The 25,719-nt window shown below is 33.3% G+C and overlaps 5 protein-coding genes across 6 annotated transcripts; 3 read left to right on the plus strand and 2 right to left on the minus strand.

Moving 5' to 3' along the window:
• LOC104731854 (scarecrow-like protein 13) lies at positions 1,089–3,931 on the plus strand. 2 transcript variants are annotated; one of them, XM_010451347.1, is made up of 2 exons: positions 1,089–1,194; positions 2,001–3,931. In XM_010451347.1, exon 2 carries the CDS (start codon positions 2,096–2,098, stop codon positions 3,692–3,694), a length of 1,599 nt encoding a protein of 532 aa, XP_010449649.1. In that variant the 5' UTR covers positions 1,089–1,194; positions 2,001–2,095; the 3' UTR covers positions 3,695–3,931. The 2 variants fall into 2 exon arrangements, with proteins under 2 accessions (XP_010449649.1, XP_010449650.1); XM_010451348.2 differs by having other exon boundaries at positions 1,106–1,207.
• LOC104731855 (microtubule-associated protein 70-5-like) lies at positions 5,516–8,354 on the plus strand. The gene is made up of 10 exons (XM_010451349.2): positions 5,516–5,721; positions 5,818–5,903; positions 6,056–6,121; positions 6,229–6,399; positions 6,489–6,815; positions 6,901–7,047; positions 7,136–7,207; positions 7,277–7,711; positions 7,802–7,953; positions 8,057–8,354. Exons 1-10 carry the CDS (start codon positions 5,661–5,663, stop codon positions 8,082–8,084), a joined length of 1,545 nt encoding a protein of 514 aa, XP_010449651.1. The 5' UTR covers positions 5,516–5,660; the 3' UTR covers positions 8,085–8,354.
• On the minus strand, positions 8,505–9,402 carry LOC104731856. Its single transcript, XM_010451350.2, has 2 exons — positions 9,042–9,402; positions 8,505–8,943 (listed from the first exon to the last, which is right to left on the minus strand). Exons 1-2 carry the CDS (start codon positions 9,214–9,216, stop codon positions 8,678–8,680), a joined length of 441 nt encoding a protein of 146 aa, XP_010449652.1. The 5' UTR covers positions 9,217–9,402; the 3' UTR covers positions 8,505–8,677.
• LOC104731858 (putative WEB family protein At4g17210) lies at positions 21,215–22,910 on the plus strand. Its single transcript, XM_010451351.1, has 2 exons — positions 21,215–21,409; positions 21,491–22,910. The coding sequence occupies exons 1-2, from the start codon at positions 21,215–21,217 to the stop codon at positions 22,883–22,885; spliced, it is 1,590 nt and encodes a 529-aa protein (XP_010449653.1). The 3' UTR covers positions 22,886–22,910.
• On the minus strand, positions 23,292–24,437 carry LOC104733550 (putative F-box protein At4g17200). The gene has a single exon (XM_010453121.2). It carries the CDS (start codon positions 24,423–24,425, stop codon positions 23,292–23,294), a length of 1,134 nt encoding a protein of 377 aa, XP_010451423.1. The 5' UTR covers positions 24,426–24,437.

The raw sequence follows: 25,719 nt of genomic DNA on the forward strand, positions 1-25,719 counted from the left end.
TTTTTTTTTTTTTTTTTTTTTTTTTCTTTTTCTTATTAAATAGAAACTAGTTAGATGCACGTTGTTATTAGTACTCTTTTGTCTGTTTCTGTTTCCGTTGTATCGAGATTACCTTTGATGATATATGTATTTGATGATTTGATCTATGTGCAATTCTCACTTATGTACACATCTTTCTTCAAATTAAAACCATTGCTCTTAAGGGTTGTATCCAATCTTATATCAACAAATATCCAATAGAATTTTTCTGTACATTAGCAATAAGTCAACTATTGTGAAACAGAATATCTATAAAGCTTGACAATATGTGAAAATAATAGAAGACAAAAATATGAAAATTGACTAATTAGTCTTTAACAATAATTTCAACGGGACTATTTTGTGACAAAGTTTAAAAGCCGAAGTCTTTGCTAAATACAAACGAAAAAAGTAACTTTGACATTGGTTTTGGTTATTTACAAATTTTATACTTATATGCTTGTGAATGAAAGTAAAACCTATGTATCTTAAATGCCATATTTATTTTTTAGTATGCTCCATAAGTTTGATTTAATGTCATTCTCGTTAATTATAATTGTATTGTGGTTGCGAATTGCGAGTTTGTAATTTAAATTGTGAAGTTGACAACAACAAAAAAAAACACACGGAAGCCACGTTAATTCATAGTTATTAATTATTTTGTGGAAATAAAATTAAAGTACACAAAATGATTTCAACATTTTCTATAAATAAAAGAAAACGAAAGCGACAAGAGTAGTAGAAAATACATAACAAAGGTAAATTAGTCTAATTCTACCTTTTTTTTTTTTTTTGGGGGTAGGCATTAGTCTAATTCTACTAATCTTTATGTTCCACACGCTATTTCCCCAATTACTATACTTACGCATACCATTAATTCATAAGCAATTAGACGTTAATAAGAGTAATTAAAATACACAAAACAGTGGTAGTGCAGCTACTGCCGTCCAAAAGTCAATGGTCAGAGTGGCATTTTACGTAAATAATCGGGATAAACGGGGGCTTTCAGTCAACTCAAAGAGGGTCATGACAATTTGCACTTTTATTTTATAATCTCTCCTCTCATCTCATTCTTCCTTCTTCCTCAAAGCTGATTCTTGAGTAGGCAACGAGAACTTCTTCTCTTTTGTCCCCTTTCCAAAACAAAATCCACAATTCAGCTTCTCTCCTTCAAAGGTTAGCTTTCATGGTGATTTATGTAGTCCCTTTCTCTTTTCATTTTTCTTGTGTCAAACGATTCAATTCCACTTGTTTCTAAATTACAACAATTGCTTCTTCTTCTTTTTTTTTTTAACATAAATTAAGCTGTACCCTTATCTGGTTTTAAGCTTTTTGATCATAGGGTTCTGGAATCTTAGCTTATGTGTGTCTTTTTTGGTTGTTGGTTTGTGAAAGGAGCTGACTTGTTTGATTTGGTTTTGGTGCAAGAGATGATTATACCCACTAATCAAAATCTCTCCTTTTGTATTATATGCCTTGTGTTGTTGATTCAAAATTACCCAACTTTACACTGATGAATGTATAAAAATCTTGGCTTGGAGCCTGGATTTTTAGCTGGTTCTGGTAAAAACCTCTGCTTTAGGGTTTGACTCCACAACCTTCTCTACCAGATGTGGTTTTTGTAGGGTGAGATAGAGAGTGGTAGGTTTCAATTTTTGGGGTGGAAGCTATGAATATATATTATACCTTTTTATCTTTTATTTTTTCTGGCAATAGGAATCTTAAGGCAGTACCAAATACCGTTCTTTGATTTCTGAAAGATGTCAGATCTGTTTTCTGATGACCTTATGATAAATTGATTGATTGTGAGCTGACTTGCCAAGGGGTTTTGTTTACATTTTTCGTCCTTTAAGTTTGAGTTTGTTTGGAGAAAAGTTCAGAACTTGACCTGTCTATCTTTTATGACAAATCAGTGTCTGTGTATAGTTGCTTTACTCTGTTGTATTTAACTATTTCTTTTTGGATCTTTTTCATGGAGACAGGTTTTTATTCTCCTTGATTGAACAAGAGACTCTGTAGAGAGAGATTTAGCTAAAGAAGATCGGTCAGGGGGGTTGGGTATTACTGGAGTTTTCCAATGCAAACGTCTCAGAAACATCACAGTGCGGCTGGACTGCACATGCTGTATCCTCAAGTCTACTGTTCACCTCAGTTTCAAGCGATAGACAAAAATGGCTTCTCTGATATCCAATCCAAAGAAAACTTTTTTACGCTCGAATCATCCACTGCTTCTGGTAGCCTTCCTTCGTATGACTCCCCTTCTGTGAGCATCACATCTGGACGGAGCCCGTTTTCTCCTCAGGGCTCTCAGTCTTGCATCTCGGATCTCCATCCTTCCCCTGAAAACGTCTATGGATCACCCTTGAGTGGGGCATCTTCTTTTGCCTATGATGAAGCTGATGTCAAGAGTAAGATTCGGGAACTTGAGGTCTCGCTGCTGAGTGGTGATACAAAAGTTGAAGAATTCTCAGGTTTCAGCCCCGCTGCTGGGAAGTCATGGAACTGGGATGAACTCTTGGCATTGACTCCACAGTTGGACTTGAAAGAGGTGCTAGTGGAAGCTGCTCGGGCGGTCGCTGATGGGGATTTCGCTACAGCGTATGGATTCCTCGATGTCTTGGAACAGATGGTTTCGGTCTCAGGCAGTCCAATCCAACGGTTAGGCACTTACATGGCAGAAGGGCTTAGAGCGAGGCTTGAGGGGTCTGGGAGCAATATATACAGAGCTTTGAAGTGCAATGAACCAACAGGAAGGGAACTGATGTCTTACATGGGCGTTCTCTATGAAATATGCCCCTACTGGAAATTTGCATACACAACTGCAAATACTGCGATCTTGGAAGCAATAGCTGGGGAAACCAGAGTCCACATTATTGATTTTCAGATTGCGCAGGGATCACAATACTTGTTTTTGATCCAGGAGCTTGGGAAACGCCCTGGTGGGCCGCCGTTACTACGTGTGACAGGCGTGGATGATTCACAGTCCACCTATGCCCGTGGGGGAGGGCTCAGCTTGGTAGGTGAGAGGCTCGCAAAGTTTGCAGAGTCATGTGGTGTCCCGTTTGAGTTTCACGATGCCGTCATGTCTGGGTGCAAGGTGCAGCGGGAACACCTTGGGGTGGAACCTGGCTTTGCTGTTGTTGTGAACTTCCCGTATGTATTGCACCACATGCCTGATGAGAGCGTAAGTGTTGAAAATCACAGAGACAGGCTGTTGCATCTGATCAAGAGCCTCTCCCCGAGACTCGTGACACTAGTGGAGCAAGAATCAAACACAAACACCTCGCCGTTCCTGTCACGGTTTGTGGAAACACTGGATTACTACACAGCGATGTTTGAGTCGATAGATGCAGCGCGGCCACGGGATGATAAGCAGAGAATCAGCGCAGAGCAACACTGCGTAGCAAGAGACATAGTGAACATGATAGCATGCGAGGAGTCAGAGAGAGTGGAGAGACACGAGGTGCTGGGGAAATGGAGGGTCAGAATGATGATGGCTGGGTTCGCTGGCTGGCCGATCTGCACATCCGCAGCGTTTGCAGCGAGTGAGATGCTTAAGGGTTATGACAAAAACTACAAACTGGGAGGGAGTGAAGGAGCACTCTACCTCTTCTGGAAGAGGAGACCCATGGCTACATGTTCCGCATGGAAGCCAAACCCAAACCAGATTGAGTAAGTTATGGTGATAGTGGTGACTTGAGTGGATGAAGAGAACAAACAAACACATCTGTCTCTGTAAATTTTTGAGGGTTTGTAATGCTGTTTTAAGTTGTAACACAACCTAAGTCAACTAGTTATCTATATATATGTATACAAAAACCAAACATGGTGCTTGTTTTCTCTTGTAAATTATTCTCTTGTTTGGGTTGGGGGATGCTACTAATGAAATATAACCAAAACATTGATTAGGTCATTCTATGTCATTCTATGTCATTCTATCATCTTCTGTATGTATGAGTCAACTGGCGGCTGACCAAAAGGTTGTGTGTGAGGTGAAAAATTATTAAGACAAAATCTACAGGTCAGATTGGGTTCTGTCTGATAAGTCTTAAAAAGGAGCTCACCAACCCACAAAACCAAGGAATGAACAAGTACAGGTCATCGCCTCCAATTTTATTCTTTACTTTTATAATGTTCAAGCTTCCTTTATTGCCTTTAATAAACAATATATATTATATGTTGAGTATTTGCGGTAATACGTTAGTTTTTTTTATATGTATTGACTAATTTATTAGATTAGGAAACCACACTTCACCTAAAAAATAAAATGAATGAAGAAAAAAATATAATATTGATTTGTCTTGTTGCCAATTTACTTACTTTGTTTTTGACTTACTGTTATTTACCTAATATTTCTCCTAAACTTTGTCATTTATCTCTGTTGATTCTATATTATTCTTCGTAAGTGTTCTTTGTCTAATCCTCTATCATTGTTTCCATCTTAATAACCAAACCGTAAGACTTGGAAGCAAAGAAGAGAGGAGTCTCATTTATATTTGAAAATCCCATTTTATGTTTAATAATTCAAAGAGAAATATTGAGTGACTTCCACTAATACAAAGAAAGCTTGGTTTGTGCAATATTTTGCGGTTAAGCTATTAATTGCTGAGGCAACACCTTTTCACCCTTTGCTTTCCTTGTTCCAAGTTTTTCAACCTTTCTTCCTTACTCTTTCTACTAATCGAACTACAAAAATTTCATATGGATAATACATATTTAGAAGTTGATTTAATCTTGTGTTTTTTTTGTTTCAAGATTATCATAATTGTTATCTGTTGTTACCTACATTCATATAACCTTATCAAAAACGAATAAAGACAAAAGGATACAAGTTATATATTATTGATGGTTAGTTTTATATATAATTAAAAAAAAAAAAACAGAAAGAAAGAAAAGGGTATTCACCAAACGAAATTAGTTCAATCATTTGAATTATCTTTATCCGTATGATTAGTGTCTTTATATCTGTCATATGCTGCTTCTTCTTCCAACTTCTTTTGGATTATTCCCTTCTTCTTTAGCTTATACATTTTTTTTTTGTCTATTTTAATTTCCATTTGAAGGTTTGAAGTATATCCCTTTGTTTATTATTGAGTTTCAAACCGTGTCCCTTTAAAATACTATTAGTTACTACACCATTAATGTTGGAGCATGAAAAATATGGACATTTTTTTTAATCTACGTATGAATGCGGTAATTATGATGATGAAACCAACTCTAGTTTGATATATTCCATAGTGAAAATTCTATGTAACTGAGTAGATAAGTTGAAAAAAAAGAAGAAGTCAACAAGTTGTAAGCATTTCAGAATTGAAAATTAAGATAAGGGATGAATTGAAAATGGGTAATGAAAGTGAAAGAATAAGAGGGAAGGGTTGGTTACTGTCAAGGGTTTGAAATGGAGACGGTTGCTTCAGAATGAGGTAAAAGAGTTTAGTAAGTTTAAGTTTAAGTTTAAACTCTCTCTCCGTCTCTGTCTCTCTCTCTCCCCTTTAACGTCAATTCCTTTAAGGAATGGCCTCTCTCTCTCTCTCTTAAAGTGTGTGTGTATATATTAAACGGCTCCATTTGTCTTCTGTTTAGACCAAAACTCATATCTTCTATACAGCAACAAAAGAAGGAGGAGCTGTTGAGAGTACAAAATGACTGCAGGAGAAAACCCTTTTGTATCTAACACCTCTTCTCTGCAAAACCAGCTTAAAGGTTCTTTCCTATTCTTTATGGTTTTTATTGATCAATCCTTCTGTGTATTGCTTAATGGTGAGGTTAGTCTTGCTTTCTTTTGATTTCTCTCTGCAGATAAAGAGAAAGAGCTTTTGGCTGCTAAAGCTGAAGTTGAGGCCTTGAGAACAAATGAAGAGCTCAAAGACAGAGTCTTTGATGAGGTATTATTGATGATCATCTCCTCTGTTCTTGATGATCCTCTAAAAACTTTTACTCAATTTGCCTACAAGTTTTCTTGATCAATGTTATCCATTTTTAAATTTACTTCTTCGAGCTTATTGAGCTCTGTTGATGCTACTTGGTTGTGCTTCAGCTTAGAGAAAGCGTAAGGAAGTTGGAGGATAAACTTGGAGCCACTGAGAATCTTGTTGAACAAAAGGTGTGTGTTTTGCTCAAAGACGACCATCTTTGTGAAGGGAGTATGTCAAAACATGAAAAATAATTCATAATGATTAGATATAAGTTAAGATTATGACATGATTGTAGGAGGTGGAGATGAAGAAGCTGAAGGAAGAGAAAGAAGATGCATTGGCGGCTCAGGACGCTGCAGAAGAAGCACTTAGGAGGGTTTACACTCACCAACAGGACGATGACTTTTTACCCCTCGAATCCATCATAGCTCCTCTTGAAGCTCAGATCAAGTTTCACAAGCATCAGGTTCTTGAGACTATTTATATTTCAAACGTATTTGTTTTACCAGTTTAAGAAGCTGGATATGCTTGTGTTTACACGCCGCTGTTTTATAGATTTTCGCACTTCAAGAGGACAAGAAAGCGTTGGAACGTCTGACAAAATCAAAAGAATCGGCGCTTATTGAAGCAGAGAGAATCTTGAAAAGTGCACTTGAACGTGCTTTAATCGTTGAGGAGGTCCAGAACCACAACTTTGAACTACGACGACAGATTGAGATATGTCAGGACGAGAACAAGTTTCTTGAGAAAATCAACCGCCAGAAAGTGTTGGAAATTGAGAAGCTTTCCCAAAGCATTGTAGAACTGGAGGAAGCAATCTTGGCAGGAGGAACAGCCGCCAATGCAGTTCGAGATTATCGCCGCCAAATCTCACAGCTCAATGTAAGTGTGTCCTGTTTAGTTTCTTGTACTTCATTCTCTTATTTGTTTCCCAAGAAACTCAAGTGATTGTTTTGATCATTACCAGGATGAGAAGAGAACCTTGGAGAGAGAGCTGGCCAGAGTCAAAGTGTCAGCAAGTAGAGTGGCTCTTGCCGTTGCTAACGAATGGAAAGATGAGAACGATCGAGTCATGCCCGTAAAGAAATGGCTTGAAGAGAGAAGGCTTCTCCATGTACTGCTTTGCACTTACACAACCAGTTAATTCATACTGATTAGCTTATTTAGGAGACATGAGTCTTGAACTTTGTGTCTATGTGCAGGGAGAAATGCAGAAACTGAAAGATAAACTTGCTGTCTCGGAAAGAACTGCCAAGGCTGAATCACAGCTAAAGGTGATTGCTTAGATTGTTTAATATTTTGTTGGTAAAAATTGTAGTTTCTAATGCAAGTAATCAATACAGGAGAGGTTGAAGTTGAGGCTGAAAACCATAGAAGATAGCTTGAAGGGTACAAACACGTTTCTAGTCTCTCCAACTACAAAGACTGAAAAATCTGGCAAGATTTTGGGATTCTTGACGAGTGGTGGTGGATCAAAGAAATGGTCTAATTCTCAGCCAAGAGGCTCAGATACAGGCAGAATCCATGCTCTAGATCATCCTATTAACAGAGTTGTGGAAAGTAATGAAAAGGAGAATTCAAAGATTACAACAAACGGATTAATTGAACAGCATGAAGAAGAAGATGGCAAAAGGAAAACAGAGGAAGATGGAAATGTAGATTTTGAAGATATGGTTTCAGGGTTTTTGTATGACAGGCTTCAGAAGGAAGTAATTGCTTTAAGGAAGCTTTGTGAGAGTAAAGAGGGTACTATAAATGCCAAAAATGAAGAGATCAAGGTAGCATCATCTCTCTTGTTGTTGTTGTTGTTGTTTTTATTTCTTCAACTTTATGAAATCTTACCTAAGATAAGATACCTCTGTTTTCAGATGTTGTTGAAGAAGGTGGATGCTCTAACGAAAGCCATTGAAGTGGAGACAAAGAAGGCAAAAAGGGAAGCTGCAGCGAGAGAAAAGGAAAACGCATTGGCAATGGTGAATGAAGAGCCAAAACAATGTAGAAAGACAAACTGCGGAAGAAGGTTTGGTCATCTTTTCCTTTCATTGTTTGTCTTTGTCTTTTGAGATATATATATAACATCAAGACAAAGTTGATATTTATATGTCTATGGCTATGTTGTGCAGCCGCGTACCCAATCCACGTTGCCAGTAGAGGAAGAAGGAGCTTATGGGATTGAATATACTAAGGAATTGTCATCTTATTTTAGGTTGTACAGTACATATTGAGTGTTGGATGGGTTATAAGAAAGTGGAACTAAGGATCAAGAGATGTGTGTGTGTTATGTCTGAATTGCAAACCATATGTTGAAACAAAAATCGTCCCTCGTCTCCTATTAATTATCTGAATGATGTAGCAATTATCTTGAGAACCTATTAAGTAAATCAGAATCTGCTAAATACAAAAACATTCGTATATTTTTTTTTCAAGCTCAGCTAAAGTCATTATTATATATGTCTTCCCTCAGCTTTTTGGTCTAGCCTTGGTTGTTCAGTTAACGCAACAAACTTTGCATCTAATATATAATCAGTTAAAAGGATCGTATGTTCTCTGTAGTAGCAAGAAGATCCGAGGTTGAAGAAAACGTGAATTTTATATACAAGAACAGCATGAAAAAACAAGATTTACAAAGCCTATCTCTCTTTCTCACAAGAAGTGAGAAGGAACCATAAAAAAACATAAAGGCATGAATGATCTTTCCTAGAAAGATTAATTTAGAATCTCTTTTTACATGCATGGTATACTCTCTATTGTAAGGTGATATTGCCGGCTGTGTAGACACGGGAGCCACTGGAAGAGGAGAGGAGTTGAATGCCTCTATGAATCTTGGAAGAGCATCGATACGGTTTAGGCACAGAGAGTGTTTTTATGATACAAGCCTTGTCTAGGTCAGGAATCGCGTGGAGGTGAGAAGGAAGATCGATGACGAATTTCCCCGACTCATTTGTCACACCTTTAATCCATTTGGATCCTTTCCTATATCTAGTATGGCACTTGATACCAACAGTAGCACCTACATGATGATGATGATGATGTGTTAGAAATTTCTTATTATATAAGGTACATGAACAAATTCACTCATTGCTAATTGGTTTATTTCAGTATACGTACCATGAATAGGAGAGGAGGAGGAAGAGAGAAGAGTTGCGGTGAGAAGAACAGAGGAGAGTTTTTGTTCGCCGTAGCCAGCCATCTCAACCATCTCATTTCTGGTCCATCTCTCCCTAGCTGCTTCCCCAGACGCCACCACTAATACCAACGTCATGCTCATCAACAAGAACCTCATCTTCTCTTTACAAATATAACTATGTGGAAAACTAAAGAAACAAGAATGATGTGTGTCTATATATATACCCACACAAAATGAATGGATTGGTTGGAACTTTTATAAGATATGAGACCCTTCTTAACTTGCCTTTTAATATTTAAAAGCCATCTTCCTTTATTTGACTTTCTTTATTGGTTTATCTTCTTTGGTCAAATTGCCTGACTCCTTAATTATATACATACACACTTGTTTGCCTAATCTTTCTTTCTTTCTTTTTCTTCTTCTCATTTTCTTTTGATTCTTTTATTTAAAATTAATAGATTTGATCAAGGTTTGGTCAAATATCAGTACGGGTATGCGACGTTTCTCCTTTAGAAATGTCTATATTTGTTAATATTAAGTTCCAAAGTCTAACCTAAATTTAAAGGTAGGAGTCACAATTTACATATAATCAAGCCTGCCCCCAACTGTTTTTCTTTTTCTTCTAGACATTTGTACCTTTTGAACAAAGACACCTATATTTATTTTTCTCTCTTTTTTTGTGGGAGGATCTTTGTGTGGTTTGGTTATCAGTTTAACTCTCCCATGGATAAATACAAAGATGTGTAATTCAATGATGTGTCTTCTTTTAATTTATTTGGTCAAGAATTCAATGATGTGTCTTCTATGATGACATATCAATATCATATATTTATTTAATTTCTTCTTATTGCATTTGCTCAATAACTACACAAAAAGATCAACAATTTCCACATAATATTAAAAGAGCAATTAAATTAAAGTGTATTCGACTTTTTCTATTTTTTAATTATTTTGTACTCAATCTCTATGATTAGATTTGTATTGTTTCTTATTTTTCTTTTCTTGAAGTATCAATACAATTTGAAGTGAATTACTTTACTGTAAAAAAAAAAAATTCTTACACAGATTTTAAAATAGTAAAAGAACAAAATATTCACATGAACACAACTAACACATACAAAAGACATTCTATAACCTTCAATAAACTAATTAGTTAATTTCAGCTAGATAACTTTGACATTTACTAATAAGCTTGATTTCTTAAAAAGTTTTCAAAAATGTTAGATAGAAAAAACAAAAAAAAAAGTAGAACAAATATTATCCACGTGTAATATAACTAAGCAAGGGGTTTAGTTGAACCCTAACATCTATATATACATTTTTGGAGACATTTAGCAAATAAATCCTAGAGTTGATACTTATTTACAAGGAATGCCATTATCATTAAACTTTAAATTAAAATTTAAAACCAATATTTTGGGCTAAACAAAATTTCCTAAAATATCTCAAAAATCAATCAATGACTAATTACAATATCTAATTAAATTAATTACAATATCTTCAATTAATTCTTTACTATCCTTATAACCAAACACAATTAAAAGATTTTGTTTGAAATATAAAATATATTTTTTTAATTAAAATTATGATTTTCCTATCATCTTTGTTTGATTATTTAGTTTACTTGCTTTAAATCATCATAAAATACATAAAATTAATGTAACTATATTTTTTTGCATTTTTTCGTTATTTGGATTTCGAAAAACATGCATGTTTTATTTAAGCAAGGAAGAAAAATTGTGTTTGGGTATGTAGCGGGATGAGTTTGTATATTAATAAAATTGAAAATTATATAATTAATTGTTAGTAAATCATCAGTTCATTGTTTTGTTTAAACCATCGACTTAGAATATTAGGCATATCTAATTGAGTTTATTAAATTACGGTTATGTAAAATAAACAAGCAGTACTATGTTGTATCACGGATTATATTCTGAATTTAACAATTTAAATTTGTAAACCTAAATTTTTAAACCGGTAAACCTAAATAATATATAGATATAAGGGATATACATTTAAAATTTACAAAACATTAGTCATATATATATATATATATATTTTACTAAACATTTATATTTATCCTTTATTTTTAAAAATATAGTCCCGCGGTGTACCGCGGATTAAAATCTAGTCTATATATACATTTTTGGAGACATTTATGAAATAAATCCTCAAGTTCAAACCTATTTACAATCATGCCATTGACATTAAATTTTATAATTATTTTTTACTTTAAATAATAATCAAATTTAGAATCTAATTGAAGAAGATTTTCTCATATTCAAATTTCTAAAAGTATCAGACCAACAAACATTAGCATTAAATATTTTATATTTAATAGATCCATTCTCTAAAAAACTGTACTAAATATTAAACACAGTTGATTAACCGTAGACAATAATAATATCATAGATTTCCGATTAAACTTCTTGATTCCCAATTATTTTCTTCCCTACAACATATCTTCAAAATCAAATAAAAAAAACAGAATTAAATACCAAAATATATCATATTCCAAAAATATTCCATAAAAACATATTAGAGATTGCTTAGAATTTCAACTAAAGTGTTAAATGATATAGAGATAAAACAACAAAAATTACAAAATCAAAATATATTATGTAATACTATTATCTCTACATTGTAAATGAAAAATAAAAATCACAAAAAAGTATATATGTTGACTAAATTAAATTTAATGAACAATAAGGATATCCTAACTATATAATAAACCACTACATGTTGATAATGGAAATTATACACTACATAATATATTGATGTAGAACTATAGTAGATTTAAAGAATACAAAATATATTATTTACAAATATAGTTAATATAATAAATAAATTTTATATTGTCTTTCTAAATAAAAAAAATATAGTTCTGCGGTGTAGCGCAGGTGAATATCTAGTACAATACATTTCTACTTCTTTATTTTTTGGATTAAATTTATCCTTCTCCTCTCTTACATGTTTGATTTTGTTCTTATCTTATTAATATTTTGTGTTATATATATCCTCTAATCTCTATATATTTTTCTCCTTGTTGTAAATATGTTTGGGGTACAATTGCCATCAAGCTTTACTGATTTAGACAAATTACTAGGGAGGTACCCGCGCTTTAAGCGCGGTAATAAGATTTTAACAACAATAGTTTTGTTACTTCATGATATTTACTTTTCTGATTTAATATGTAATAATTGACATATTTAAACATAGTATTTTATCTTTTGAAAAAGTTTAAAATGTTTTATTGGATTGTTAAGTACTTTTTGTGTTTGCATATATACATAAAGGTTTATCTTACTAAAGATAAATAATACTCTCAATGTGAAATATTAATTGAGTCTTTTAAATAAACAACTAAGTTGTAGTAAACAGATATTGAAATTCAATAAGTAAATTCTAAATTTTTAAAAGCGTAAGCAATTTCCAATAGTTCAATATTATAATGTATTATCTCAATTACAAAATAAAGATGAGAGTAATGCAAAGTTGGATTTCAAGTAGCGGTTAATACAAAGATACTAAATTTTATAGACATTCAAAATGAGGAAAAAATAAACGGCCAACACCCCATTCTTTACATGTGAGTGCTTGAGCTTTCACCTTGTTGCTTCATCACATGGTTTATATAATAACGTCCAACAAATTCAGACCTGTAAATTATAAAGTGTTGTAAGAAATTTTACTTTAACATCATACAAAACTTGTTTTAATATACATAATTACATCTTACATACCCTGGTGATGCTCCAGTCCTTCAAACTCTGGTTTTATGAAGATCTTCGAAGAGGCCAAGGTGTTTTCAAGACACGGTGCACCTACAGACATTTATAATTTTAATTGAATATATTGGTTACCTTATGATGATTATATCAGAACTAATTTATGTTACATACCTTCATATTCTCCCACCCTCATAAACCGCATTACACATAACACAGGTTCGGATTTGTATATGAGATGGCACCCGCTTGATTGCCATATGGTCAGGAATTGAGAAGCGTAGTTGTCTTTGAGACGACACTTCACAGTCTCTCACGTACATGTTTATCAAATAAATAAAAATCTTCACAGAGACAACTCTAAAACGTTACTGTCTTAAAGGTAGAGTAAATATCTTTTTACTTGCCATTCAACAACATGAGAACAACTTTATTAATATCAATGACACTCGCAGGCTTTCTTCTATCTTCAACATCCATTATACACGCACAAACATCTAGTTTGGGAAAAAGACAGAATTTAGGTTTCCAAAATGTAGCTAATCTATTTTTGGTAAAGTTTAAGTCGTACTTTTCTATGAGAATGACCAATACACAAAGTTTCATAAATCCTAAAAAGAATCTAGTTTTTAGAATACAAAGATACCAATTAACTATATTGACGGATTGTACCAAAATAATATAAAATCAATTAAAGAAATACTTACCGAAAGAGATGGGATGATCTATTCTTCCACGATATATGTCATCCAAATCCTCGAACCGAAAGTAATTCTTAGGACTCAATGATTCGAGCAGCGTCATATTGGTATCATCCGTAAATTTAATCTGATAAGGATGATGAGTATTCCTCTCCTCCATGGTTGGATTGATCACTTTGAAATTTCTAATACTGTACCACTCACCATCGTCGATATATTTTGGGAGTTTAGCGAGTGTATCGGGTAAATAAGGAGCTTCAATTGTGTCACCTTCACAGTTTAACAACAATTGTGTAAGAAGTCTTATATACAATAACTGTTAGAACTTGAAATTTAAGTAAAAATCATTCAACTAACAACCCTAACCTTTACATCCACAAGAAGCATAACTCGTTTGGTAAAGAACTCTCTGACTCTCCAAGAATGTAAGACTTTGGCGTTGATACACCAATTAGTTCTTCTGTGTAGCAGATCAACAATATAATCGAACCTCATGATTTTCTCAAATTAGGTTTTTTCTTGAATCTTCTCTGTTATCGAAAACAAAAAGGAGATTTTTGATTTGTAAGAATACAAAGAGTCACGACTAAACGTTGCGTCTTAATCTTTTTAGTTTCTCACCTTTAGTCTGATTATTAAAAATTCTAATATTATATAAATAAATACAGTTTTAATATAAGGTTTGTCACACTTGCATGTACAAAATACAATTTATGTTAACATATTGAAGATGTTTTCACGTTTTCATTTTTAAAAACTTACACTTAGATATTAATATGAAAAAGGTAATATTATTAAGGGGAAAAAATTGAAAATCTGATGACAATTGTATGAGCTTTGCAAACTCGATCACACTTCATAATATCTCGCAAACTCCTATCCAACGTTTCAAAACAAAATATGTTCATCATTGGAGACTCATCCCATATAATGAGCTTTGCTTCTCTAATCAACTCGGCAATATAGGATTGACCATCTATCGAACACGTTGTATATTTGTCCACATTGATGGATATACCAAATCTAGAATGAGCTGTCCTACCACCTTTCATAAGTAAAGCAGGTATACCACTTGATGCAACATTAAGAACAATATCATCCCTAGATCGTATATCAGCGCCAAGAATACTCCACAAGAATATTTTTCTAGTACCACCAAATCCATGAACAAAAAATATACCTCTATTGTTTCAATTCACATCATCAATAATTTCTAGGAAGACACTTTTTTGCTCATCGGTTGACATACGTAACAACCTGTCGCAATCCTCTCTTTGGTCAGCACGTTTATAGTTCCTCTCATCTATGAGAAGCCTATTCTCATTATTATCCATCATAGATTGGTCTGGTTTAGGATTCACAATAGTTGACAGAGAGCTTCCATTAGACCGCATAATCATTTCAATCTCAGCTAAACATAGGTTTGTTATCTGATCCTGACTTAACATTAGACCTGCATTATAGAGTATTTTGATTTTAGTTGACATATTTATGATCAGAATAATAATCGTAAACGTCTGTGTACACCAACATATCTTAAAATTTTATTATATATATTTATAAAAATAACTATATATGTACTTTGGTTGTTCGTACGGTTCCTTTGGAAATACAAAATATCTTTGAACAATATATCTTTTGTAGTGACCCAGAGATCGAGAGACACTGAATCACCTTTCGAAAGCAATAGTATGACAAACAACTTCCTTAGAAACGGCCCAAAACACCATGTACTTACCTCCTTTATAGCTAAAATATATTCTTTGTCGTCATCCAATAATCCCAATGCAAAGCATGCATCTTTAAATTCCTTGTACACATCTTTACCAACTGACAAATATGATCAGTTTGTGATCTAAGCTCATATTTATTTCCGTTATTCAGAACCATGGAGTCTTTTATATGATCCCAAGTATTGAATTACCCAACATTGATTACTTTTCCAATGACATCTTAAAATTTAAGACGTAAACTCATATCAAAATAGTGCATAGTACATTAGAAGTTAATTACGGGAGATTTTAAATTATGGAGCAAAGGTAACTTACCGACCAAGTAATCATCACAATAAGATTTTTCCATTCTTATTTTGAAGGATTCAAACGTGAAACACGATCAGTTAGAGAATACAGACCATAATATAACCTGCACTAAGCGAAATCAGTAATTATAAGCAAATTTAGATTTTCAAATGCATTGAATGAAAAATTTTTTTAAGAACCTTAGGAAATATTTGAGATTTGATATCAATCATAAACTCTAACCGACGTCTCTATATATATAACCTAAGAGATTGCTATATATTCCTAAATATATAAAATTATTTAATAATATAAAATTTGTGTATTTAGAATAATAGATATGTGTAAATATATAACATATATATCTCTTCTATATGTTAATTTACTGATTTAAACAATACTTACTTACATCCTAATCTATCGATAATATAAAATCTAAATAAAAGACTAACCAAAATATATTTATTTCCATCTTTATCACTTTAAGTTTATAATAAATACAAATAATCATCCANGGAATACTCCACAAGAATATTTTTAGAGTACCACCAAATCCATGAACAAAAAATATACCTCTATTGTTTCAATTCACATCATCAATAATTTCTAGGATGACACTTTTTTGCTCATCGATTGACATACGTAACAACCTGTCGCAATCCTCTCTTTGGTCAACAGGTTTATAGTTCCTCTCATCTATGAGAAGCCTATTCTCATTATTATCCATCATAGATTGGTCTGGTTTAGGATTCACAATAGTTGACAGAGAGCTTCCATTAGACCGCATAATCATTTCAATCTCAGCTAAACATAGGTTTGTTATCTGATCCTGACTTAACATTAGACCTGCATTATAGAGTATTTTGATTTTAGTTGACATATTTATGATCAGAATAATAATCGTAAACGTCTGTGTACACCAACATATCTTAAAATTTTATTATATATATTTATAAAAATAACTATATATGTACTTTGGTTGTTCGTACGGTTCCTTTGGAAATACAAAATATCTTTGAACAATATATCTTTTGTAGTGACCCAGAGATCGAGAGACACTGAATCACCTTTCGAAAGCAATAGTATGACAAACAACTTCCTTAGAAACGGCTTAAAACATCATGTACTTTCCTCTTTTATAGCTAAAATATATTCTTTGTCGTCATCCAATAATCCCAATGCAAAGCAGGCATCTTTAAATTCCTTGTACACATCTTTACCAACTGACGAATATGATCAGTTTGTGATCTAAGCTCATAATTATTTCCGTTATTCGCAACCATGGAATCTTTTATATGATCCCAAGTATTGAATCACCCAACATTGGTTACTTTTCCAATGACGTAAACTCATATCAAAATAGTACATAGTACATTAGAAGTTAATTACAGGAGATTTTAAAATATGGAGCAAATGTAACCTACCGACCAAGTAATCATCACAATAAGATTTTTCCATTCGTATTTTGAAGGATTCAAACGTGAAACACGATCAGTTAGAGAATACATGACCATATTATAACCTGCACTAAACGAAACCAGTAATTATAATCAAATTTAGATTTTAAAACGCATTGAATGAAGAATTTTTTAAGAACCTTGGAAAATATTTGAGATTTGTAATCAATCATAAGCTCTGACCGACGTCTATATATATAACCTAAGAGATTGCTATATATTCCTAAATATATAAAATTATTTAATAATATAAAATTTGTGTATTTATAATAATAGATATGTGTAAATATATAACATATATATCTCTTCTATATGTTAATTTACTGATTTAAACAATACTTACTTACATCCTAATCTATCGATTATATAAAATCTAAATAAAAGACTAACCAAAATATATTTATTTCCATCTTTATCACTTTAAGTTTATAATAAATACAAATAATCATCCATTTAAAGTAATTATATATAACATATTTATATATATATTTTCTGAGATATGATAATTTTATTTTTCAACAATAGTTATTTCCATCTTTATCATTTCAAATTTGTAAATTTTATTTGAATCGTAAATTTTATCCTTTGCCAGTATGATTTTTACAAATAAAGGTATATAACAGTTATTTGAGTTGTCTAATATGTATATGTAACTGACCAAACTATATTAGTTATGATCTTTAGATTTAATTGGGCGTCTGGTGCTTGTTGAAAGCTCCGGATACCTTTCGGCTAACAACGTGCACACTAAACTTTTTTTCGAAATAAAAAACAAAGAGTAAGCTCCGGATACCTTTCGGCTAACAACGTGCACATGCACACTGAACTTTCTTACATATATTTATCGTCTTAAATTTACCAAATTTCAAAAATTTGAAGTTATATACACGATTATTTCGTCATTCATTTATGTATAATTTATTAATCTATTATAGAATAAATTAGAACTTTTTCAGAAACCTTTATAAATAAATATTTTCATAAATCCAAGCTTTATTAAAAATTTAAGATTCTATTATACAAAAGTCATAAAATAAATAATTCTATTGTTAATAAATTAAATAACCTTTAATGTTACAATTAAAAAATTAGATTAAATTAAAGAAACAAATATTATAGGAATATTGTAGGGTGAAAAAATTGTCTTCTCTTTGATCTTGGCTTCCACATCATGTCTTTATGATACCAAACAGATGGGCTTGAAATTTCAGCATAAGCGATTTCTTTGGCTTGAAGAGCTTGTGTATTGAATATAATCCAATCTGAGAATTTAGTTGTTCTAGTCGTCGAAGGAATCATAACATCATCCTCAGGACCATCCTCATTGTAGTATTCTTTAGGTTTAACCTGTTCAATATTTTTTTTTATAAAGAAAAGTAATAATTAAAACATAGAATTATTATCAATTCTCATATAACATGATTATTTAAATAATCTACATGAAATTTAAGCTAAAGATAAAAATTAAACAATTTCGTTTCTATATTCCCAAAAATATACATGGTTATTAACGATCAAAGTTATCCTGCAAATATGGCAATCCAAGTGTAATCAACTTATGAAAAAGAAATTATATATAATAGAAATAATTTAACACGTTAATCATTCCGATTATATAAAATAATACCTGATATTAATTAGAAACAAATTTATTTATCGATATTATCTATTACATTAACAGGAAAATAAAAGAATAATAAGATCCATATGCAATATATTTTTTTAAAAAGATGGAAGATAAATATAAGAATATATTATAAATATTCGATTGAAGAAATTTTTTTTTTTGAATGTTATTATAATTTTGAGAACATAATAAAAAAATTAAATTTATAGCCTCATCAAAAAGCATATTTATTATACCTTTTTTGAAAGGTGAACCAACAACAACTAAAGCTTTATGATTTATGGATTTGCTTTCCAAGAAACCACTATACGAACAAAAAAAATAAAAAGAATGAGTCGATTAATCATAAAAACAGAAAATCGGAATACAAATAAAAAATGTTGGGAAGATGATTAAATAATTAAACGTAAAACCTCAACAAAAAAAGCACAATATTATACCTTTTTTGTAAGGTGAACCAACAACAACCAAAGCTTTATGATTTATTTATCTTGCTTTCCAAGAAACCACTATACGAACATAAAAATAAAAAGAATCAGTCGATTAATCATAAAAATAGAAATTCGGAATACAAATAAATTTTTTTGTGAACATGATTAAAGAATTAAACGTAAAACCTCAACAAAAAAACACAATATTATACATTTTTTGTTAGGTGAACCAACAACAACCAAAGCGTTATGATTTTTGGATCTTGCTTTCCAAGAAACCACTATATGAACAGGAAAATAAATAGGATCAATCGATAATCATAAAAAACAGCAAGATCGGAATACAAATATAAATTTGAGAACATGATGAAAGAATTATTGAAATTGATAAAACTATAAATTCAATAGAAGAGAGTTTTTTTTGAGAACATGATTAAAGAATTAAACGTAAAACCTCTACCAAAAAAGCACAATATTATACCTTTTTGTAAGGTGAACCAACAACAACCAAAGCGTTATGATTATTAGATCTTGCTTTCCAAGAAACCACTATATGAACAGGAAAATAAACAGTATCAGTTGATGAATCATAAAAAACATCAAGATCGGAATACAAATATAAATTTGAGAACATGATTAAAGAATTATTGAAATTGATAAAACTATAAATTCAAGAGAAGAGAGTTTTTTTCTTTTTTTCTTTGTTGAGTTATGGTGAAAGCAAACGATAGCATTGTATTTATAGTTGTAAATGATATATCTTTTTAGGGTTTCTAGTAAGGAGGTGTATTGTCGTCGGGTTTTTTTTTCTTGCAGAAGCCCGTTAATCTATGAACAATCTAAGCCCATTAATTATCTCAAATCTGTAGAATTTATAGTATAAAACAGAACTATAGTTGTAAAAGGGGTGTTTTCCAGGAAATTTAGGGATTAAATTAGCAAATTCTAGTTTTGCAAATAACTTTTTATGCAATTAGATTATTTTTAAATCGATTTTTGATTTATTTTTAATGCGAAAATTAGGTAAATTTACGTTCAGGGGCAAAATATTTCAACGTCAAGGGCAATTTCATTAATGGTATAATGGTAAAATTTTGCTGAGATTGAATGTGAGACGTTTTCACTTCTCGTTTAATATAATTGATTGAGGCATTTAGCATCATTAATCAACTTAATTTAATTATCGTCATGTATATCACTTAGTATTACGCTAACAAACTCAGATAATGATTGACGATGACCATTGATGAACTTGAATACTCCTCCACTTTCAGCTTCTGGTTTGCACAACTTAGTATTGAAAGATTCATCCATGCATGCAAAATATTATGACCATGTAGCACTTGGTAACTGTTGATATGAGAAACAACAATTTAAAGTGTTCAAATGATAAGTTAAGATCTGGCCAGGTTTTCGGTAGAAATCGGTCTGAACTAAGAAAAAACGATGAACTGGATTTGTATTGAAATAATCTTTGTTGCTAGTCGAAAATTACATGTCCTTTTTCTTTACAGAATTCAAGTATTTAAACTAAAATGGTCTCATGATCCCACAATCTTATCCCTGGTTTGACTCAGCGCTCCTTAACGGGTTTCTCCTACGGGCCTCACGATCGTTGAAACCCAACACCACCAACAGTAACCAATATGTTATTATCGTAATAAGAACGTCAGTTATACAGTTTAACGTCAGTTTTATATAAAAATATGTGTCATATGAGCCTTATGAGGGTAAGCAAATTCGAACGATGCAATGGTCACCAATTTTTCAAATTTGGAGAAAGCACGCCGGTAGGATTCCTCTCTATTAATAACTGTTTGTTATATTATATTCATGTTAAGACAATGTTCTTATTTCTAAATACTTAATGTACATAGATGTTCTTATTTTAGGATTCAAGATTTTGATGTTTTGGTTTACCAAATGTCCCATCAAATGAAAGAAAAGACATCAGATGATCAATAGTCAAAATTGAAAATAGAAGAGGAAGAGAGTGGGTTGTCTCTAAAAATAGAAGAATAGATAGAGGAAGACCTTAGAGTGACAAAAAAGACATGAGCGCAAAACATGGCGACCCTCTTGTTCATTATTTGGAAGCCAAAAAGATCCTAAGGATCAACATCAAACTCTCTCTATCTCTCTCTCTTTGTTTCATTACGTAAAAAAGAATTTTGGTGTTGAGAAGATTGATGGCGAAGATCAGAACGGATGCTCCGGTGATGCCTCCGGAGACTCCTCCTCGAAGCACTGAGGTGGGAGAGATTGACACTCGTGCTCCCTTCCAATCTGTTAGAGATGCCGTTAGTTTATTCCGTCAAGTTAGCTTCTCTAAGAAACAACAACCACAACCACAACGTCTCTCCTCCTCCTCCTCCCCCTCTCAGGTATTAAAACAAAAAACGTGATTCCACAATTTTCCCGCAAAAAACCATTGTTTCTAAATATGTTTTCTTTCTTTCATTAAGGACACAACCGATCATGTGTCGGAAAAGGAGACACAACTTCTTTTGGCCGAACAAGAAATGGATAGAGTCAAGCTTTGTCTTGATGGCTCTGTCGCAGCTAAAGCACGAGCTCTTTCCGATCTCGACTCTGCTCAACGAAAGGCCGCTGATTTAAGGGTTAAACTAGAATCCACCAAACATTCCAGGAAATGTGCAATCTATACAAAACACACCATGTATCAACGGTTAGAACAACTTCAGTCTGATAAACAAGAAACAGAGCGCGCAAGAGAGGATTACATTTTGATAACCGCAGAGCTATGCATGGCGAAACAGGAGCTCGAGGAATTAAAACAACTGTTTAACATATCCGTGGAAGAAAGGCTAGCTGAACTTCAAAAGGCAGAGGAAGCAGAGTGTGCGACCATACTGAACTCCAAAAGGATCAAAGACATGCCACATGAGATAGCGGAAATGCGTGATGCTGCTGAGCGGCTCAAGTCAGATGCTGCCAGGAAAAAAGAGGAAGAGGAAAAGATTAAAGAAGAGAGCATTGCCTCGAGAGAAACTTACGCGGCTATGAGAAGAGAGGCAGAGCAAAGGCTAGAGGATCTGAAGCGAGGTTGTGACCCTGAGCTAAGGAAAGATATCGAGGAGTTAGCGGAGATATCTACGGGGAATGAGAGGTTAAAGGAGGAGATTGAACTAGCTCGTGAACTCAAAGAGGCGAAGAGTGCGATGCAAGAAATATGTGATGAAGAAAGTTCATACAAAAGCTTGGTGGGCACACTCACGGTTGAACTAGATGGAGTGCAGAGAGAAAACAGAGATTTAAAGGAAAAAGAAAAGGAGAGACAAGAAGTTGAAGAAGGAGAATGGGTAGAAGCGAGTCGTAAAGTTGACGAAATCATGCGAGAAGCAGAGAAGACAAGAAACGAAGCGGAAGAGATGAGGATGCAAGTGGATGAAGTGAGGAGAGAAGCAGCAGCCACACATATGGCAATGGGTGAAGCAGTGAAACAGCTCGAGATAGTTGGAAGAGCAGTGATGAAAGCGAAAACCGCAGAGAAAAGAGCTGTGGAAGACATGAAAGTACTTACCGAGAAGAAAGAGAGTCTAACGCATGATGAGCCTGATAAGAAGATTAGAATATCAATGAAAGAGTACGAGGATTTGAGAGGAAAGCATGAAGAGTCAGAGAGAATGGTTCAGTTTAAAGCGAAAACAGTTGCTGCTCAGTTGGAAGAGATCAAAGAGAGCAGAATAGAAGGTGAGAGGATGTTGGAAGAGAAGATGAAAGAGATGGAAGAGTTAAAACAGGCGATTGATGGCGCCTTGAGAAAAGCAGAGATTGCAGAGGAAGCACATTGTATTGTTGATGCTGAACTAAGAAAATGGAAACCACAAGACTTGTAGCAGATATAAAGATGCTTTTAGGTTGTTTAGGGAAACTAATAGAAATGTCCATACCAATATATCTTTATTGAGAGATTGATGATTTATTCATATTTCTCATTGTAACAGTAAATACATGAACTGTTTTAACATGGAACAGAGTCTATGAAATAGATTTAAAGGCATCTCTGTTTTCTTCTTGTTTGGATGTGAAATACTGAAATTGGACAAAGTACTATAGTAGAGTTGTAAAAGCCGAACACTTTATTAATATGATAAATAGCAAGACACAAAATGGACTATATAGTAGCCTGGTTTCAAAAAGACATGAAAGTAAACAAGATGCAGAAACAAATATAGTAATAGTATAGTAAAAAAGGGATAATTATGATCTCTCTCCTACTCTTTGTCCGGCTGGTTGGTTGGTTTAGAGTTGCACTAAGCTTGGAGAATAATTAGAAGAGGACAAAAGTGGGTAACAGAACGCATAGAACTTGTCAGGTTTCCCTAGATCCGGAGCTTCCCTGAGATTTACAATTTTGAAGTATCCATCTTCTCCAATGATGTAAGCTGTCTGGTAGCGATGGATCTCGAACCGTCTATACCTGTCTAAATCGAAAACCACGGCGACTTTCTTCTCTTGGTCGATAAAGAAGCTCCCAGATTCTTCATCGAACTGAAAACCAGTGAGTGGTTTCATATCCACTCTTAAAAACATGCTCCAGGACACGGCAGTGGGCTCGATGTTAGTGGTAACCCAAATATCCAATACCAAATCTGGCTCCAACCGCTGGTATAACACCGCAAGCTGATCATCTCTAACACAAGATAGAGCCACAGTTTCACACACATAAGAGTGAAATGGCAGAGGAAGACGTGGCCCAAACCTCTCGGTTGTGAAATCAAAACAGAGTAAAAAATCTTCAATCTCTTCTACATCTCCTATAATTACTAGCTTCTCTTGGGAGAAAAAGTAAGCGTTTCCATTCAAAGACACGAACCGTTGATAATGGGGTATGTCCCAGTCGGGAGTGACCTCAAGAACCCTCCAAGAATGAGAGCTAAAGTCGTAGATTTCGTACACGGTTGTCGTAATCCTCAAGATTTTGTGGTTACGGTTACTGTCATATCCGAGAGCATAACAGTCGAGAAGGTGGAAAATTTCTCTGGGTTTGATAAACCTCATATGTCCTAAGTAAGGATTCCATACTAGAAGACTCGAGTTGTCCTCCATGACAACTAACAACAAGCCGTCGCATTGTAGGACTTTATATACCTTGAATTGATCAAGTTTATCTATTTGTTTTATACATGGATCAACAAAGTCTTCTTCCTCTTTTCGGATTCCTTGGAGATCAAACTTCACAGAACAAACCCTAGAATCCATCATCATGAATCCCATAAACTGTTTCCTTGCTTCTGCTGCTTTGCAAAGAATCTCATCTTTGGATAAAGCGTTCCACATTTTGCAAGTACACCGCACTGAACTCAAAGATGTCAACGGAACCCTAGCGAGAATCTCCCCTACCAATTCTGGTGAAAGATCAGACATTGTCGCCATCCTTTGAAGCTCTGTAATACAAAATTAAGTTATTTTTCCCACCCACGTAGTTTATTTATAGAACAATACTGGGTTCACCCTCTCCGTTCACCCTCTTATAAAATAAGAAAATAAAATCTGTATATATTATTATAAAATTAAAAAAATTTAAACTGCTTTTTAATAAACTCAAACCGACATATATAAAATCTAAACCCTAATCATTTCATTTGTAAACCCAAACCGATATATAATTTTGTTTTACTTGTAAAATCTAAACCCTAACCATCTCATTTGTGAATCCAAACCGACATATAATTTTATTCTAATCGTGAAATATAAACCCTAACATCTCATTTGTGAACCCAAACCGACATATAATTTTGTTCTATTGTAAAATCTAAACCCTAACCATCTCATTTGTACCCAAACGGACATATTATTTCATTCTAATTATAAAATCTAAACCCTAACCACCTCATTTGTAAATCCAAACCGGCATATAATTTCGTTTTAATTGTAAAATCTAAACCCTAACCACTTCATTTGTAAACCCAAACGACATATATTTTATTCTAATTTTAAAAATATAAACCAAGCCAATATTTAAATGTTCTTAATTAAAAGTATACAGAATTTGTTTCCTTAATTTGATTTGCTTTTTAATTTAATTTTAATTTATTTTTTAAATAAAATATTAGATGGAAGATTATGATTGGCTGAGAGAAGAGGGGGTGAATGGAGAGGTTCACCCCTAGGGTGAACCTAAGTATTTTTCTTATTTATAATACTTTTATGGTAAGCAGGCCTAAGTCGGCTCATTTAATGGGCTTTTTTGGCCCATTTATAAAAAAGTCACATGACGCGATTCCATATAAGCATGATCCTAGGAAGGAAGTAACATAGAGATGTCAATTGGTCTCTAAAACCATGGGCTGTCCAGTCCAAATTAATTTGGACTGGTTTTGGTCATTACCAAATTTAAAACGGTCAAATGGGCCTAAAACCAATTTAGCCCATTGATATATGGTCCAAACTAATTCGGACGTGGGCTGTCCAATAACCCTAAAAAATTAGGGTTTTTTCAATTTGGGGGAAACTTTTTTTTTTCATTTCGCAGCTTCTCTCTTTCTCGTCTTTCTCTCTCACTTTCTCAGCCTCTCAGGCGATTTCGATTTGTTCATCTCGATTCCATCTCTGGCTTTTCAACTCCTCCATCTCACTTTCTCCTCTGCGGCTCTGCTTCTCGTGATCTCCTCATCTCGATTTGTATAAGGTAAACAAATCGTCATCTCGATCTCGTCATCTAGGGTTG

This window comes from Camelina sativa, chromosome 12 (genome assembly GCF_000633955.1).
Source record: "Camelina sativa cultivar DH55 chromosome 12, Cs, whole genome shotgun sequence".
NCBI lineage: Eukaryota > Viridiplantae > Streptophyta > Magnoliopsida > Brassicales > Brassicaceae > Camelina > Camelina sativa.

Coding starts and splice junctions, on each gene's coding strand:
- LOC104731854 (XM_010451347.1), top strand. CDS start 2,096: ATGCAAACGTCTCAGAAACATCACAGTGCGGCTGGACTGCACATGCTG.
- LOC104731855 (XM_010451349.2), top strand. CDS start 5,661: ATGACTGCAGGAGAAAACCCTTTTGTATCTAACACCTCTTCTCTGCAA. Junction 7,048..7,135: donor AAGAGAGAAGGCTTCTCCAT/GTACTGCTTTGC, acceptor GTCTATGTGCAG/GGAGAAATGCAGAAACTGAA. Junction 7,712..7,801: donor CCAAAAATGAAGAGATCAAG/GTAGCATCATCT, acceptor CTCTGTTTTCAG/ATGTTGTTGAAGAAGGTGGA.
- LOC104731856 (XM_010451350.2), bottom strand. CDS start 9,216: ATGAGGTTCTTGTTGATGAGCATGACGTTGGTATTAGTGGTGGCGTCT. Junction 8,944..9,041: donor CTCCTCCTCTCCTATTCATG/GTACGTATACTG, acceptor ATCATCATGTAG/GTGCTACTGTTGGTATCAAG.
- LOC104731858 (XM_010451351.1), top strand. CDS start 21,215: ATGGCGAAGATCAGAACGGATGCTCCGGTGATGCCTCCGGAGACTCCT. Junction 21,410..21,490: donor CCTCCTCCTCCCCCTCTCAG/GTATTAAAACAA, acceptor TCTTTCATTAAG/GACACAACCGATCATGTGTC.
- LOC104733550 (XM_010453121.2), bottom strand. CDS start 24,425: ATGGCGACAATGTCTGATCTTTCACCAGAATTGGTAGGGGAGATTCTC.